Source organism: Hydra vulgaris, chromosome 02 (assembly GCF_038396675.1).
Source record: "Hydra vulgaris chromosome 02, alternate assembly HydraT2T_AEP".
In the NCBI taxonomy this organism is placed as follows: domain Eukaryota; kingdom Metazoa; phylum Cnidaria; class Hydrozoa; order Anthoathecata; family Hydridae; genus Hydra; species Hydra vulgaris.
In genome coordinates this window covers 52,483,367-52,502,258 of record NC_088921.1, presented here as the reverse complement: position 1 = coordinate 52,502,258, position 18,892 = coordinate 52,483,367, and the positions used below count along the sequence as shown (strand labels likewise).

Sequence of the window (18,892 nt, the reverse complement as noted above, 5' to 3'; positions counted from 1 at the left end):
GATATGCACAATAAAATTTTATTTGTTGATTAGTGTTATCGACCCATCTCCTTGCTTTCTAATATAGGTAAACTATTTGAGAAGGCAATGCATATTAGGCTCTATGCTTTCTTGAAAAATTTAAATATTTTTACACCCATCAGTATGAATTTCATGCCAATCACTCCACAACTCATCCTCTCATTGAAATGACTGAACTGATTAGAAAAGCAATCAATGATAAATATTTTGCATGCGGTGTATTTGTCAATTTACAGAAAGCATTCGATTCAGTAGATCATTCAATTTTGTTAAAAAAATTAGAATATTATGGGATCAGAGGCGTACCCCTTAAATGGTTTACTACATATTTAAACATTAGAACACAATTTGTTTCTAGTAATGACTCAAAATCTACCCTTGTAAAGTGTTCTAATGGTGTTCACAGGGTTCAGTATTGGGACCACTGCTTTTCCTTCTTTATATTAATGATCTTCGTACGTCCATTAAGTTTGCTACTGTTTACCACTTTGCTGATGATACTAATTAATAAATCCTTTAAAAAAGTTAACACATTAACAATGATCTTTCCAATCTTGTTCAGTGGCTTCGCTCCGACAAACTTTTTCTAAACTTTAATAAAACAAAAATCTATAAACATATGAACTTTAGATTAAGTGGCAAAAAAATTGAACCTGGTAACTCAATTAAATATCTTGGTATAAAAACTAATTCAAATCTTTCCTTTTTATCCCACTGTGAAGACTTAGCAATGAAACTAAGTAGATCTAATGGTATGTTGGTCAAAGTTCGCCATTATGTTAATCTTGAGACACTTTTAAACATATACCATGCTATTTTCGGCTTACATCTTATATATGCATGCCAAGTATGGGGGCAGTCCCATCAACAAGCTCTTATTAGGTTATCCCACCTCCAAAACAAGGCTTTAAAAATTATTAAATTTAATTCTAATGTGCTCTACCTAACTTCTAAAGTATTAAAACTATGTGACTATATTCAATTTTCAAACTGCCAATTTGTCTGGAACCACCAACACAATAACCTACCTTTAACTTTCATCGATTTCTTTTTCAAAAGAGCCAACACTCGTTATCACCTTTGTTCCAATAGTAATTTAAACCTGTCTGTGTTTAAACACTGCTCTCATAAATACGGGCATAAATCTATAAAATATCAAAGCATTAAAACTTGGAACAACCTTCCTTATGAACTAAAAGCTCATAATTCATTCTCAACCTTTAAAACTAGTTTATTCTACTTTTTATTAAAAAAATATAGTTAATGTTTATAATTTCTATAATCAATTTTTGTTGTCTTTAGTATTGTTTTTTTGTTTTTTTTAAATTTCTATTATATATTTTATTGTCATTACTATTGCTTATTGTTATTTTTATAAATATTTACATTACTATTATTAACAACTTTTAACTATTCCTACTAATATTAGTATTGTTATTATTATTGTTATTATTGTTATTATTACTATTATTATTATTATTATTATTACTATTATTATTATTATTATTGTTGTTGTTGTTATTATTGTTATTATTTTTATTATTATTAGTAGTATTATTAACACCGTTATTTTTATGTTATAAAATTATTATTAACACCGTTATTTTTATGTTATAAAGTTTATTATTTTTATTATATATTATGAAAATTAGCATTGCATTTATTTGAATTAGATATTATTAACATTAGCAGGTGTTTACTTTATATTAGTAAATTTACTATTTGTAAACATCCTTGAATGTAAAATCCTAATTCAGAAATAATTTATTGATTGAATTGATTAATTGTAGAGAAATATGTACAAATATGTGTGTGTGTCTACATTTATAATGGTGTGTGTGTATATATATATATATATATATATATATATATATATATATATATATATATATATATATATATATATATATATATATATATATATATATATATATATATATTAGGGTTATGATTTTTTTAACTTTTGTCACTGTTTTAATTGGCCATAGTTTTAAAACCTGAGAAATTGATAGTTAAAATAAAAATTTCATAGTAATATTGAATATAGTTAAAAAATGTCCCCACCCACAATTAAGTTATACTATAAAAATATTGTTGTTTGTATGACTATTATGGAAGTATTTGATTTTTAAATTCGCTTTAAAGCATAAAACACATTTAAGTAAAAACTATTTTATGTGCTTGTGTAATATGTTGGTCTGAACTGAAATATTACACAAATACAGAAAATAGTTAATACTAATGCGTTTTATGTTTTACTCATTTCTTTTGTCTTACCCATTTCAATGTCTTTTTTAATTAATTTTATATTTATACAGTAAATTTTTAAAGAAAAGTATTTTTATTAAAATAATATTAAATCATAGAACATTACTAACATATATTATCTATGCATTTTAATATTTTTCTAATATGTCAAATAAATATAGCAAAACTGTTGTTGACAAATATTCAAGAGTATGGACAAAAAATTTAGTTTTGTTTGAAAAATGTACAACATCAAGAATTGGTCTACCCTTTATTGAAAAACCATTGGATTCATTTAATAGAATGCTAAAAAAAACTTATTATTGGACGTTACAACTACCTGGCATCAATTGAAAAAAGCAGAAAAGAAAGAGTAAAGTTAATTGCTGTCGAAATAAGTAAATTATGGAACAAACTCAACTTTCCAAGTATTTCTAAAAAATCAGTTGGAAGAAAAATTGTAAAGGTTATAGAAAAACATGACAAGTATCTTAAAAAGCCTGGCAAAAAGGAAGAATGCTCTGTTTTTGGAGATCTTTTTGATATCACTAATATTAAGGGCATATGGCTTAGTCTGGAAGATAAAAAATTTTATAACATACAATTATTAAGTTCAGGAGAAGTTGGTCACAGTACTAACACTAGTGTCATTACATCCTTCAAAAATCAGAGTTTGTAATGCAAAAGATACAACTTCTACAAGCAAAGCAAATAATTGTTCAGTTAACAGTTCAACTGCATCAGAAGAAAGTGGTTCAGATTTAGATTCACAAGACAGTTATGAACCAGTGGAATTAAAAAAATCAAGAAAGAGAGTAAATAACAGAACAAAGTTAGCATCTAATCTTGTGATAACTGAATCTTTAAGTACAAATAAATCAGCTAGAATCTGTAAAAAGTTATTTGAAAAAGGTATTGAAATAGAAACTCCAAGTCAGACAGGAATATGTAGATCAACTATAAGGCAAGGGGAAAGCATGAAGAAAGTTATTGCTAAAATGGTACAAGAAGAACAATTCTGCCTACATTTTGATGGAAAGGAAATAAACAAGACTGAATACCAAGTTGTGATACTTCAAAACAAGAAAAGGAAAATTAACTTAGGATTTGTTAAATGTAAAAGTGGAAAATCCAATGATATTTTTGAAGCTTTTAAAAAATTGCTAAATGATTTTGATGCATGGATATGTATTTCAATGATTATATGTGACACAACAGCAGTAAACACAGGAAGATTAAATGGTATAGTTGTAAAAATACAAAATGAAATGGAAACCAGAGACTTTACTAAACCACAATATTTAGGATGTCAGCATCATATACTGGATCTCCTTTTAAAACACGCTTTGGATCATTTTGTAAATTATAAATCAACAAGTCCTGGTTTTGATTATAAATTTGTGAAGGACTTAACCGAAAATTATGAAAATCTTCAAAAAAATTATACATATGAAGCTGAGCCTAATCATTACATAAACTTGGGATGGCTAGATGATTTCAAATTCCTTTATGAGTTATGTGAAGCTTTTAGTTACTTCAAGAATCATAATAAATTGCTAAAAATTAGGTGGCACAAGCTTCCTCCATTGCACAGTGCTAGATGGAACTCTAGAGCATCATATGTTCTTCTTGCCTATTTTCTTATACCAACATGGAGGTGTGAACTTAAAAGTGCAGCAACTTTTATTGCAAATCAATGGAAAAAACTTTGGTTCAGCAAACAATTATTTGATGATAAATCATATGACAATATCCTTGATGCATTGACTGAAATTAAGTGTACAGCTGCTTTAAAGTGCTTTATTAAACACTGGAGCAAAGAAGATAGTGTAGTTCATATTCCAAGAACAAACATCATTGCTGAATGAGGCGTTAAATTGATGGAAGATCTCCTTCAAAATTCAAAAAAATGGGAATATGCAAATGTGAAATTTATTGGAAAGAATGACCTGTGAAGCGTTAAACTGACTTGCTGAAAATAATTACTTTTATTGATCCACTTCAATGATATGTAGTTTAATAAATACTAAATATAATTTACAATTAATTTTATTTATTTTTGTGGCTGTTCACAAATGGGTTGGAAATAAGCTTTATGTTTTCTCATGTAATCTATGGAAAAACACGTTATTATCAAGAGGGGGGGGGGGATATTTTTGCAACTAGACTACCATTAAACCAGTTTTTTATCAATTACTCAACATTTCTCAGGTTATAGAAGTATGGCCACAACAGATTCAAAAAATGTCATAACCCTAATATATACACACACACACACACACACACACACACACACACACACACACACACACACACACACACACACATTTATTTGCAGCCTTTTTTGTTTTTTTAAATTTACTTTTTTTTCGAAAGCATTAATAACACTAATTGTAAAACAAAAAAGTAATCAGCTAAATTTTGTATGTATGTTTATATGTTTGTAAACTCATTTATATTATGTAGTATTGAGTTTGACCGTGATTGCGATTATTTTGCTACTGCTGGTGTAACCAAGAAAATTAAAGTAAGATTTATTTGTTTTATATTAGGATATTTATAATTGGGATTAATTTAACATCTATATTATTTTGATTTAACTGAAATTATTTTTATTAAGTTTGTGCGTATTAATAACAAATAGTTATATTATAGCTCTTGAATCAGTTAGCTGTAAAATATCATTATTAGTTTTTAATTACTTTAGGTGTTTGAATATGGTCAAATACTAAGGGATGTCGTCGATATTCATTACCCTGTGCATGAAATGACTTGTAACTCAAAAATAAGTTGTATAAGTTGGAGTCAGTATCACAAAGGCATGCTAGCAAGTAGTGATTATGAGGGGATTGTTACAATATGGGATGCATTTACTGGTACTCAAACACAAGTTTTTCAGGTAAAGATAATAACTTGTGAAAGTTTATTTTTGAAAAGTATTTTATTGTTTAAAGAAAACAAAACCAAAAATTTTTTTTATTGAATAAATTAATTTTAGACAATAAATAACAAATTATATATATTTTCAAATTATTCTTTATAATTACTTTAACTAACAATAAATAAAAAGTTGTTACTATTAAAATGATAAATGCATTATTAAATGTCTACATGTATTTTAGTTACCTATTTTTATTTAAAAAAATTGTAGTGCTGTTATTTTATTTAGTTAAATAAATAAATATATGTGTGTGTGTGTGTGTGTGTGTGTGTAGCAGCACTCCTTTGAAGCCACAGGCTATAAGATAGTATGTCAATGTATGTACTGAAGCCCCTGGCAGCAGACTATTTCAGTGGATCATCACAGTGCTTATCTTGGCGTGCATTTATATATATATATATATATGTATATATATATATATATATATATATATATATATATATATATTTTTATTATATATATATATTTGATAAAAACACTTTATATTTACTGGATTTGTCACTGCATATATATTTTTTCTTCTTTAATTTTTTTTTTTCTTCTCCTTTAATTTAAGTAAATTTTTTTTTCAACTATTGCAATAAAATAAATTACCGCACAACAAGTTTATTTTACTTATTAAGAAAAACAAATCTAGAAGCGTTTTTTTTTTTAAATGTACATATTGTGGAAAGTATTTTCTTTCAAATTTATTTTTTATTTTTTAATATTGAATAATTAAATTTAATATTACATTTTTTATTATCATTGAACATAAATCAATTTCTTTCTTTTCTCAACATTTTTATAATGAATTAAAATATCTTATTTTTTTTTTTTTTTCATTTTATTTCTTAAAATTGCAACTTTGTAAATGATTGATTTTATTTTTAAAAAGTTATTAACAAATGAATTACTTGTTGCAAAGAAAAAAAAACTCAAGTTAATTACTTTACCAGGGGTTTTTTTTGTGTGTGGCAAACAGATTTAAGTTTCCAAGTACCATTTATTATAAATTATATACTGTTGTGCTTTCACTTGCCTTAAGGCAAAAAAGTTAAAGATACGCTTTATGAATATTTTTGATGCAGTGTTATAAGTTATAACATGTTTACAAGGAATTTCATTTTTTGTAAAAAATATAAATAGAGGAAGAAAAACCGAGAAGAAAAAAATTGAATTTTTTTTAAATTTAAATAACTTTTTTATTCAAAATTCTTTCTAAATTATAAATAAATTTCTGTTTTCACTTTCTTGATATCTCACAATCTGTTAATTATATAAAGCTAATGTAACTATTATAAGATATTATTTTTCTTAACTATTATTTTTTGCAAAACAAGAATTATAATTATAAATGAATACATTGCATGAGTTATGAGTTATTATAATATATAATATTTATATATATATATGAAAGCCAATAGTAGATGTATATACTTCATTTTCTCACTAAAGTTTGTTGTTTACACTATATATATATATATATATATATATATATATATATATATATATATATATATATATATATATATATATATATATATATATATATATATATATATATACACACACATATACATATATATATATATATATATATATATATATATATATATATATATATACACACACATATACATATATATATATATATATATATATATATATATATATATATATATATATATATATATATATATACACACATAAGCCACTACAGGCGAGGACGCTACTTATTTGTATAAAAAAGTATAACCCTCTCTCAACTCTATAACTCTGAAACACAAACCTTGACGAACAAGGCCGCTCTGCGGAGAATGGAGATGAGCGCGGTACTACCAAGGACGTGGTAAAGATCGAACTCGGAACCTCTCGCTTATGAAGCGGTTCCAAGTTCGAAATAAATATATATTTATATTTATATATATATATTAATTTATATATATATATAAATTAAAATATATATATGTAAATTAAAAAAAAAAATATGTATATATATATATATATATATATATATATATATATATATATATATATATATATATTAGGGTGTCCCAAAAAACAACCATTTTTGAAAATAATCTGCTCCCACCCCCTAAATGTGTTCTATCTTATACAAAAACACTAGGTTTAAAATTTTTTTGAATAAAAAATATTTTAAGGGGTCCCTCAAGACCCCTTAAAATTTTTTTTATTCAAAAAAATTTTAAGGGGTCTTGAAAAAAAGTTTTTTAAAAATATGTCAACCTGGTACTCAAATGAAGTGAAATTATATAAAAATTTCAAAAATAATTTTTATTTTGAAAAAGTTTAAACCTTTTTGTCAAAATTATCATAAAAAAGCATAAAAAATGCATTTTTTTTTCATTTTTTGTTAAAAAAAGTAAATTTTTATGTAATAAAACCAAAAATTACAATTTTTTTCATCTCAAAATTGGTGATTTTGAGATGAGGTATGCAGTTTTGTAATATTTCGTTAGATCTTTCATTTGGTCAAACTTTGATTTATGTAGTTTAAAAGAAATAATTTTATGAAAAATAATTTATTTTTCTCTAATACCTGATTTATTGCAAGAAATCAAACTCCTCTCCTGCAAAATATCATATTTGCACTTATCCTAAATTGACCAATGGCCACATATATATATACATACATATATATATATATATATATATATATATATATATATATATATATATATATATATATATATATATATATATATACATACATATATATACATATATATACATACATATATATACATATATATATATATATATATATATATATATATATATATATATATATATATATATATATATATATATATATATATATATATATATATATATATGCTTTCCCTGTTAATAAGGTCACTTTTGACAAAAATATATTTGCAAATATTAACGCAGTTTTAGAGTAATTAAGGGTTAATGGGTGCTGCTTATCATCACGTTCAACTGATATTTATTATCAATAATCAAATATTATTTTATTATTTGAAGGTTTTCAATATTTTACATATTTTATTATTTACTTAGTATTACAACTTTAGGAACATGAAAAAAGATGTTGGAGTGTTGACTTTAATATTGTTGATCCAAATCTTATTGCATCAGGATCAGATGATGCAAAGGGTATGTTTATACAATCAAACTTTTTGTAGGAAAATTAAATAACATACAACAGAATTCTTAAATTTTTTTATCCAGGTTGTTTCACAAAAGCTTTCAATAAGTTTATGTGTATCATTTTTTAATATAAATTGCTGCTTGTAAAATCATTTTGTTTCGTAGTTGATAAATATTATTGAAAAATAATTTTTAAAGCTTTTCTGAATTTTATTATTGCTTTGTGTTCTGAAAAAAAGAAGAAAAAAAAAGGAAATGTTTTTTTTTTAAAAAAAACATTTATAAAAACTTATTTGTTTTTTCTTGAGATCAGTTATCTTAAATTTTTTAAATACCTTTTTATTAAAAATGCAAATTTAATTTTTGTCCTTTTTGCTTAACTGATATTTTTTCTAAGTTTCTAATTTATCTTCAAAATTCAAAAAGATATTTCTTTATTTTCTTTATATTTTTTATCTTTTAGTTATCAAAGGTTTTGTTTTTATTTTATCTTTCTAGTTAAGCTATGGGCAACTAATATGGAACATTCAGTTGCCACATTAGAAGCTAAAGCTAATGTTTGTTGTGTTAAATTTAATCCAACCAGTCGCTACAATGTAGCTTTTGGATCAGCAGGTATTTTATTTTTAGTTTAATAATATTTTTGTAATAGCATTTTTATAATTTTTGTCATACTAAGGTTATATATTAGGTATTTTGAGAACAAGCAATTAACTTGATCAAAATTTAAATTAACTTAGTTGACAATTTTAATTTTAAAATGTTTGCAAAAAAAAAAAAATTCAAAAGTTTGTAGAAATTGTTACTACATACCATGCATATGTTAGTATGTTGTTTACTAAATCAATACCTTATGCTTATCACTCAAGATGTAAATCAAGCATGTGTTTTATTAAATTAGGTTTAAATTGGTTTTAACCAATGGGGTTGACAGGTACTAGGTAAGCTGCAAAAACTAGAAAAGCTTGTGATAGTTGTGTAAATTATGAATACAGGCCAACTATATGAAATAGTTTTACTATTATCCTATGCAATAGTTTAAAAATCTAATTTGCAAAACAAAAGCTGTAGGCTTTAAGTCATTAATTTACTTTGTAAATGAAAACTTTTATGTTAGATATATAAAGCATTTTAGTTTTATGCTGGTTAAAAAATAAATAAAGTTTTGAACAGCTTGAGTTAGCTGGTCAAAGAAAAAACTTTTTAATTACAAATTTGTATGGTATAGAAGCTTTTATTATAGTTCAAGTAATTATCACATCTCTTTAAGACCAATATATTTGAAACTTTAGAAAATAAAAATTATTTTCTAAAGATTACTCTGATTAAACAGAAAACATTGTATTCTCTGAAGTTTTCAGTTTAATCTCCTATTATTAGCCTGTAACTAGCACATTTTTCATTTTCTCTATGAATCCAACAATTTACACATCTACTGCTGATCTGTTAACAATAAAACTAAAGATTATATACAAAAATCTTTGATTGGTTTAGCGAGGCAGTGACAATCTTGGGATTTCATTGACTTTTGAAAAATTTTTAAACGCTGGTCTTCCCTATTAGCTGTCTTCATATAGTGTAATAGGAAAAATTACTAAATCCTTTCAGTATAAAGTTCAAAATTATCTATATCCATAATGATTGCTTACTCTACTGTTAATACACTGCTACATTCATGTAATTAAAAAAGTTTGTAATTGAAAATAAAAAGAGATACTAATGGGTATTAGGAATATTTAGAGGATCAGTTAGTTCATGGATATACAGGAAAAAAGAAAAGTAATTTGATGAGTCTGTTTAAAGATAACATTTTTTTTTTAATCTAAAATGTCTTTGAAGACCTAAGCAGCCAGTTTGTTTTCAGATTTGTAGTTGATTTTTATAGTTTTTTGAACCATGAAGTAAATTAACACCTTATTTTTTAATTATATATGCTTTCATATGTTTTTTGTTATATACATTTACGTTTTTATGTTTACCCATAGAGCTACTCATTTATTTATTTTTTAAAAGTAAATGGTTAGCTCTAATATAAAATATTAAATAATAAAAAAAACTTATGTTCAAAAATGTTCATTTGATTAATTTTTTTATTTAAATTAAATTAACTTTAATTTATTTTAACTAATTTTAACTTTAATTTATTAGATCATTGCATACACTACTACGATTTACGTAATCCCAAGCGTTCTTTATCTGTCTTGAAAGGACATAGAAAAGCAGTTTCGTATGCTAAGTTTCTTGATGGAAATCAAATTGTATCAGCGTAAGTGCAATATAAATTTGTTATTGAGATGTTAAATGTATATAAGGTTAAAATCAGTGATGCCACTTTTTTTTTTTCATTTTGAAAAAATAAAAATAAAATTTGAAAAAAGTATAAAAATTCATATTACAAGCTTAATATATGTCCAAGCTTGTGTTATATTAAATTTATATAACAAGCTGAATATATGTCCATATATTAAGTTATTATATTAAATTTATATTCCAAGCTTAATATATGTCCATATATTAAGTTATTATATTAAATTTATATTACATGCTTAATATATGTCCATATATTAAATTATTATATTAAATTTATATTACAAGCTTAATGTATGTCCATATATTAAGTTTGCAAGACCTGCTACATTATATATTAGTGCAAAAAAAAATTTATAAAATAAAATTTTTTTTTAATGCAAATTGCACATGCTGCATTAAATCCTAAAATCGGTTTTTAGATATCACCAGTTAATTTAAATTCACTTCTGTCCAGACAACTTTGATACTGATTCATCATTATTAATTAATGTATGTGCTGGGTGTGAGTTCACAACACTTTTGTAAGTCCAAAATTTGTGTAAAGTTTGCATGTTTTGCTTAAGTTCAAAGTTACACAAAGTCATATTCACAAACCTTGCGTAACCAAAAACCAGTGTTCTATCCATTACTTTGGATTTTGTAAAGGTTACTTTGGCCATTACTTTTCACTGGTGCAGTAATGATTACTACTCCATTACTTTTGACATGTAATCATTACTTTCCCATTACTATTCACTGAAAGATGCATGAAAAAATTTAAAACAATTATAAAAGAATTAAAACAATTATGTATTATAATACATAATACATATAATATTCTATCATCTATGACTGTGCCATATAATTAGAATAGGTATTTTATAAAAGTCTGTGTGTCTATGAACTGCTTTACTTATCAAGAAGCTGACATCTGCAGTGCAGATGTATGAAGAAAAACATTGAAACTTATAAATTATAATAATTTGAGGTTTTATAACTCAATCTTCCCATTTTGCTTCAGTAATAAAAGTTTTTCAAACAAATCATCGCTCAGTCTGTTTGTCTGCTTTGTCATAATTAATGACCCATTGCTAAAAAGTCTTTCAACTGGAGTACTTAATGGCAGTGTGGTGTTGTATTTAAAAAAAACATGCTTGACTGCTTCATAACAGTGGAGCATGGCCAAAGTACGGGCTAAATCCTGTAGAAAGCTGTCACATGACATTATATTTGGTTTGCTAACAGAGAAAAGGAAATCATCTTCGTTATTTTCAGTTGGAACTTTCTGACCGTCTTTGGCTTTTGGGACTCTTTAATTTTTTCTTCAAATTTTGTAGCTTGTGCATTCAATAGATGCATAGACCTTTCCTTCATGGCTATATTTTGTGTCCAGGCTAATTAGAATTTTAGGATGTGAAACTGTAGCCAGGAGAAATTCTGGATCATCAAAGTACCCATCAACGCAATTTGCAGTTCCTTGTAGAAGAGCTTCTTTTAGTGGTGCCATCTGATCTCTGCATTGGAGCTTTGTTCAAACTTACTGAATTATTGGAAGTACGTATGCCAAGTAGCAATTGGCTTCACCTTGTAAAATTATAATAGCAGTTATGCGGTAGTGGTGTAGTGGTAAAGCGCTCGCTTCATAAGCAAGAGGTTCCGAGTTTGATCCCCACTACGTCCCTGGTAGTACCGCGCTCAACTTGTTTCCCCGCGCAGCGGCCTTGTTCCTCAAGGTTCGTGTTTCGGAGTTATAGAGTTGAGAGAGGGTTATAATCACTTTTAAAGTAGCCTCCTCATCTGTAGTGGCCTTCTTGGCCTTGAGGAGGTGAATAACAAAAAAAAAAAAAAAAAAAAGTTGCCACAGGTTTAAACAACATAACATATTCCTTTATAAAAGCCAAAACGTCTGCAAAAATACTGGAAATTCTAATGCAAAGCAGACAATGTTCAGTTTTTGTTTGGCTTTAAGAATCTTCTTGACAGCTTTGTAGTACATTGAACCGGAATTGAAGCAAATCATATGCTAAATCTGCAGCATCTGTACTTCTACTTGTTAAATTTTCATAGAGCTGTTGCTTTTTCCATTGCTTGATTGTGAATGCGCTTATAAGTTTTATCTGTTAATGCTTTTGCAGCATCAGTGGCTGACACCAGATTTAAGGAATGTGTGCAGCATGTGTGGGGGCAATGTAACATTAGTTTCTTTTATTGAGCTAAGAATTAAATCGGAAGCACTATCAAAGCATGCAGTTGTCTCACGTAAATCTCTAGTGTCCTTGTCATCATTCTCTGACTCCGAATTCTCCGTTCAAGTTCAAAACTAATTCCCCAGGTGCTGGATCCTCGTTCTTCTCACCAACATTGACACTCTGGAAGATACGGAATGCTTTTATCATATTTGATGCATTATCTGTGCACGTCATCACAACTTTCTGTTTAACAGCATTACGTGCATGCGCTTGATGTATTGCTTATGCAATTACATCAAATGAATGTTTTTAAATTGCAAACAATCCAAGGCAACAGATTTTTGTTCCAAAATGATAGGATTTATCCAGTGGCATGTCATTCCTAGAAAACTTTGGTTATTACTGCTCCAGATATAAGCAGTAGTACAGACATCAATACTGCAGAGATGTTCCTTGGTTGCGAGACACATTGTGTCATAATCAGACTTTATGCTTTCTGTCAATGTAACTCTAGATGGCACAGTTGCAGATGGACACAATCCAGTCACCGGCACTTGGAAAGAAAGACATTCGACAGTACTGAGAGGTTTCATTTCTACATCTATAAAATACTGAATGAGCTTGTTAACTGTTTGTTAATAGCAAACCAACAGCAAAACATTGCTAAAGTCTGTTAAAAAACATTATTTTGCTGGGTTGCTGATAGTACCTCTGCTTGAATCTTCTGTTCGTTTCAGGTCAATTTCCAATTCAGACAACTTCAATGGATGTGCAGTCTACAATTAAAGAAAAGCGGTCAATATTTAATACACATTAATTCAAATCTCAAAATATTTTAGTTAAACTGCAAATATTAAAAAAATTATTAAATTAATAATATTAAATAAAATTATGTACACAAAAAATTCACAAATTTTTAATTTTGATGGTTTTAGTTTGTAAAAATAATAACATTAACACGTGTTACTGACCTTTAAATGCTTTCTGAAATTTGATGACACTGCTACTCTACCAGATATTTTAGATGCTTTTGACTTAGAGCATAACTTGCATATTCCAACAACATTGTCTGTTGCTTTAAGCGTAGCAGATAAAATAAATTCAAAACAAGCAAATACGCCCTTAGTATGCCATGCCCCATCTTCTTTATCACAACCACTCTATGAAACTGTCGTTGCCATAATATTTATTTACTAAATATATTTAAATACTTTATATAACTTTAGCTATCACAATGTTAATTTAAACCAAATGGTCTTTGAATCAGGATTATTAATGATGACATGAGGAATATATTATCCAGAGTTATGATTCTGAAAATAGGAGACAAAACAAAAGTAATGGGTAATTTAATATCACCATTTCTCATTACTTTTAAAAAAATGTAATGACTACATTTTCCATTACTTGCCACAAACCAAATAATCATTACTTTGCCATTTGAAAAAGGTAATCATTACTTTCAGTAATCATTACTATACAACACTAACAAAAACTTACGAAATTCTTAAGTTTTTACATAAGTTATTACTTACGCAAAAAGTCTAAAAAACGTTATTCACAACATTTTCCTAAAAAGTGCTTAGCAAACTTTACGCAAGAAAAGTTACATCTGCTATTTTCTGACTTCAGTTCGGCATAACTTTAAATCAAGTAATAATATTAAAATATGGGTTTTTTATTATTGTAAAAGATTTCTGATTTTGTTTGTTATTGCCAATAAAATATAATTTTAAATTAATTTTATACTGCTCGACGTTAAGTTTTTTATCTAAATAATACAACTATAACTTTTTTTTTAACAACAACAATAGCAATATATTTACCAAAAATATCGACATACTACATAAACTCGTTTTATAAAACTTGTTTTCACCTTAAATTTAAGGTTAAAAAAGTATACATACAATCTATATAATGGATGGTTCACTCTCTCATAGCCTAGCTAAAACAAGGAGAGCGACCATAGCATGGATATTAGTGTTTTTCATATTTTATCAATTTTTGAAATTGAACTCGCAAATGGATTTATAAATTAACCATTTATATGAAAATTAGTTTAAGCAAAAAAGTATATATATAATTTTTAGGGTCCCCACCAGTTTGATTTAGGGCAAAAATGTTGGGTGTTTTAAACACCTGGCTTTATCCTATAAAATTTTTCATTCTTTTAGATAATATATGATGGATTGAATATTGATTACATAAAAGAAGCATGTTGAAAAAATTAAGAAAATCTTCTACAGAATCTTCTCAAATCGATTTTTAAAAAAACTTTTTCTTTACAAAAACCTATTTTATAACTCAGTGGCGTATTTTATAACTCAGAGGCGTATCTTAATTTTTTCAACATGCTCCTTTTATGTAATTAATATTCAATCCAACATATATTATTTAAAAGAATAAAAAATTTTATAGGATAAATTTTAAGGTCCCCGTCAGGCATTTAAAACACCCAACATTTTTGCACAAAATCAAACTGGCGGGGACCCTAAAAATTATATATATATTTTTTTTGCTCAAACTTATTTCCATATAAATGGTCAATTTATAAATCAATTTGCGAGTTTAATTTCAAAAATTGATAAAATATGAAACACCCTAATGGATGTATCATATAGTTTTGTAGTACACCAATAACTTATAAAATAAGTTAACTTTTTGGGGGTGTTGTTTTTGGAACTCTCCATATATATATTATATATATTATATATATATTATATATATTATTTATATATATATATATATATATATATATATATATATATATATATATATATATATATATATATATATATATATATTAGTATATATTGTTGTTTTGATTGTGTAATAATAATCAATTTTTTCGATTTGAGAGTGATCAATATAAAGTGAAATAATCACAAAATAGATCAATAAATAATTAAAAAAGTAAGATGAAAAAAAAACAACTTTTTTACTGTACTTAAAGTTTCATGCCGTTTGCGGCACTCATCAGCCATATATTTAAATCAAGAAAAAACCGTTCAAAAATACAATTAAAAAACCGTTACAAAATTAAAGAAAAACAATGGAATGAGTTCTGACGTCAAATAATAATAATAGTAATAATAATGACAATAATAATAATAATAATAAAAATAATAATATGGAAAAACATCTTTTTTAATCGCCAGTGTCATATTGGGACAGAAGGAATCTGTTTCTATGTCTACACTTAAAAACAATCTCACTCCTTTTATTCAATAAATTAGTACTTTTATAATATAGAATTTCATATTTTTCGGTGAGACATAATTTGCAAGATTTAGATGTTGGATTATATGCTTTACATCGCCTGAGAATTTTCCACTTAACTATAGGGACTAAATTAGCTTCTTTTAACTTCCACACATGTTTTGAGAGTTCAGTATCATTTTTGTATTTAGCAATGTTAAATGACTTAAGGTGATTAGCATATCTTAATTTAAAAGGAGTCTCACTTATCCCAATATAGGATTTTTCATTAGAAGATGAATCAAGATTATCAGTTGTAACAGTTGCTTGATATACAATGTTGCTTGTTAAACATTTATTAAACAACGGACAGAGATTTTTATTATAGCAGTTACAGTCCTGTTGATTAAGGTTTGTATTGTTGCATAAAATGTATTTGTTGTGCGAATTTATAATAGATTTTACACTTGGCATACAACTGTAACTAACTTTGACTGTGTTCCTGTTAAAGATTTTATGCAGTTTATTATTATTAGGAAAATGTTTGTCAATAAGTTTCAAAAAACATTTTCCCAGGTTGGTGCTAACAATCAAGCGGTTTATTTGATGTTTCCATGGGAGCGTTCGACGGTGCAGAGGTTTGTGAGCTGGTAGGAATATTTCTCCTTTTTCAAATTTCAAAATTTTATAACAAGCTTGAGATTGGTTTATACCGTGACGACGGCTTGGCAGTTTTTAGTAATAAAAGCGGCCCTCAAATGGAAAAAATAAAAAAAGCATATTGTCGAAATATTTAAATGCAATGGCTTACGGATTTCTATACAATGCAACATGAAAATTGTAAACTACCTTGACGTGACTCTAAATCTTAGTGACTGCACTTTTAAACCTTATTTCAAACCTGATAATACATTAAATTACATCCATGCTGATTCAAATCACCCGCCGAGTATATTAAAACAAATACCACGTTCGATTGAACTTAGATTGTCTACAAATTCATCTAACAAAGAAATATTTCAAAATACTATTCCTCTATATAATGAAGCTTTATTAAAGTCTGGTTATAAATATAGTCTAACATATAATCCTATAACAATATCAACTCCAAAACGGAAAAGAGCCCGCAACATCATTTGGTTTAACCCTCCATTTAGTAAAAACGTTAGCACCAACCTGGGAAAATGTTTTTTGAAACTTATTGACAAACATTTTCCTAATAATAATAAACTGCATAAAATCTTTAACAGGAACACAGTCAAAGTTAGTTACAGTTGTATGCCAAGTGTAAAATCTATTATAAATTCGCACAACAAATACATTTTATGCAACAATACAAACCTTAATCAACAGGACTGTAACTGCTATAATAAAAATCTCTGTCCGTTGTTTAATAAATGTTTAACAAGCAACATTGTATATCAAGCAACTGTTACAACTGATAATCTTGATTCATCTTCTAATGAAAAATCCTATATTGGGATAAGTGAGACTCCTTTTAAATTAAGATACGCTAATCACGTTAAATCATTTAACATTGCTAAATACAAAAATGATACTGAACTCTCAAAACATGTGTGGAAGTTAAAAGAAGCTAATTTAGTCCCTATAGTTAAGTGGAAAATTCTCAGGCGATGTAAAGCATATAATCCAACATCTAAATCTTGCAAATTATGTCTCACCGAAAAATATGAAATTCTATATTATAAAAGTACTAATTTATTGAATAAAAGGAGTGAGATTGTTTCTAAGTGTAGACATAGAAACAGATTCCTTCTGTCCCAATATGACACTGGCGATTAAAAAAGATGTTTTTCCATATTATTATTTTTATTATTATTATTATTATTGTCATTATTATTACTATTATTATTATTTGACGTCAGAACTCATTCCATTGTTTTTCTTTAATTTTGTAACGGTTTTTTAATTGTATTTTTGAACGGTTTTTTCTTGATTTAAATATATGGCTGATGAGTGCCGCAAACGGCATGAAACTTTAAGTACCGTAAAAAAGTTGTTTTTTTTTCATCTTACTTTTTTAATTATATTAGTATATATATATATATATATATATATATATATATATATATATATATATATATATATATATATATATATATATATATACTAAAAAAAAACCATGCTGCTGTAATTGCCAATCGAAACCATTACTTCTATATCTATCAACAAAGCAATTCTCCAGAAAACAGACATCTGTTTGTTACTGCTAGAAACCATTGTAAAAAGGTTTTGTCTAACGCCAAAGCCCGTTATTCTAAGGTCATGAAATCTCGTATTTCATCACAAAAATTAGGCTCTCGTGACTTCTGGAGAATCTTTAATAGTATCAATAATTAGGGCAAATCTGTAATTCCACCTCTCTTGAATGGTTCAGACTTTGTCACCTCACCTAAAGACAAAGCTGAATTGTTTGCTAAGAACTTTTCAACAATATCATCTACCTGATATAGCTGTCAAACAGGTTGATCCATTGCATGACATTCGTATCACTCCAGCTTCTGTATCTTAAGTGATTTCCTGCTTAGACTCTTCTACTGCTTGTGGCCCAGACAACATACCTGTTATAGTCTTGCAGAAGTGTTCTCATGAGTTATAGTCTATACTTTCAAAACTATTCAACAAGTGCTTATCAGAGTCTTGTTTTCCAACTTTAGTTCAGATAAAGCCCAATTTTTTTCAGCCAATCGTTATCGCAATAATTTAGATCTTCTTATATTTATGAGTGGTAATGTACTCGATGAGTTATCTACCCTTCATCTTCTAGGATTAACTCTTACTTCCAAATCTTTCTTGGAAACCATATATCAAATCCGTTGCAAAATTAGCATCTGCTAAGGTTGCATCTCTTTATCAGGCTTGACACTTT

General features: G+C 26.7%; 1 protein-coding gene across 1 annotated transcript in view; it reads left to right on the top strand.

The window, feature by feature from the left end:
- The window catches only part of LOC100199921 (E3 ubiquitin-protein ligase COP1), a 62,250-nt gene that overhangs the window by 34,883 nt on the left and 8,475 nt on the right, over positions 1–18,892 (top strand). Inside the window, exons 13-17 of the mRNA XM_065791344.1 lie at positions 4,735–4,795; positions 4,976–5,167; positions 8,251–8,332; positions 8,825–8,941; positions 10,475–10,592. Coding sequence (XP_065647416.1) covers positions 4,735–4,795; positions 4,976–5,167; positions 8,251–8,332; positions 8,825–8,941; positions 10,475–10,592 — 570 coding nt within the window. The remainder of the gene's footprint in view (positions 1–4,734; positions 4,796–4,975; positions 5,168–8,250; positions 8,333–8,824; positions 8,942–10,474; positions 10,593–18,892) is intronic.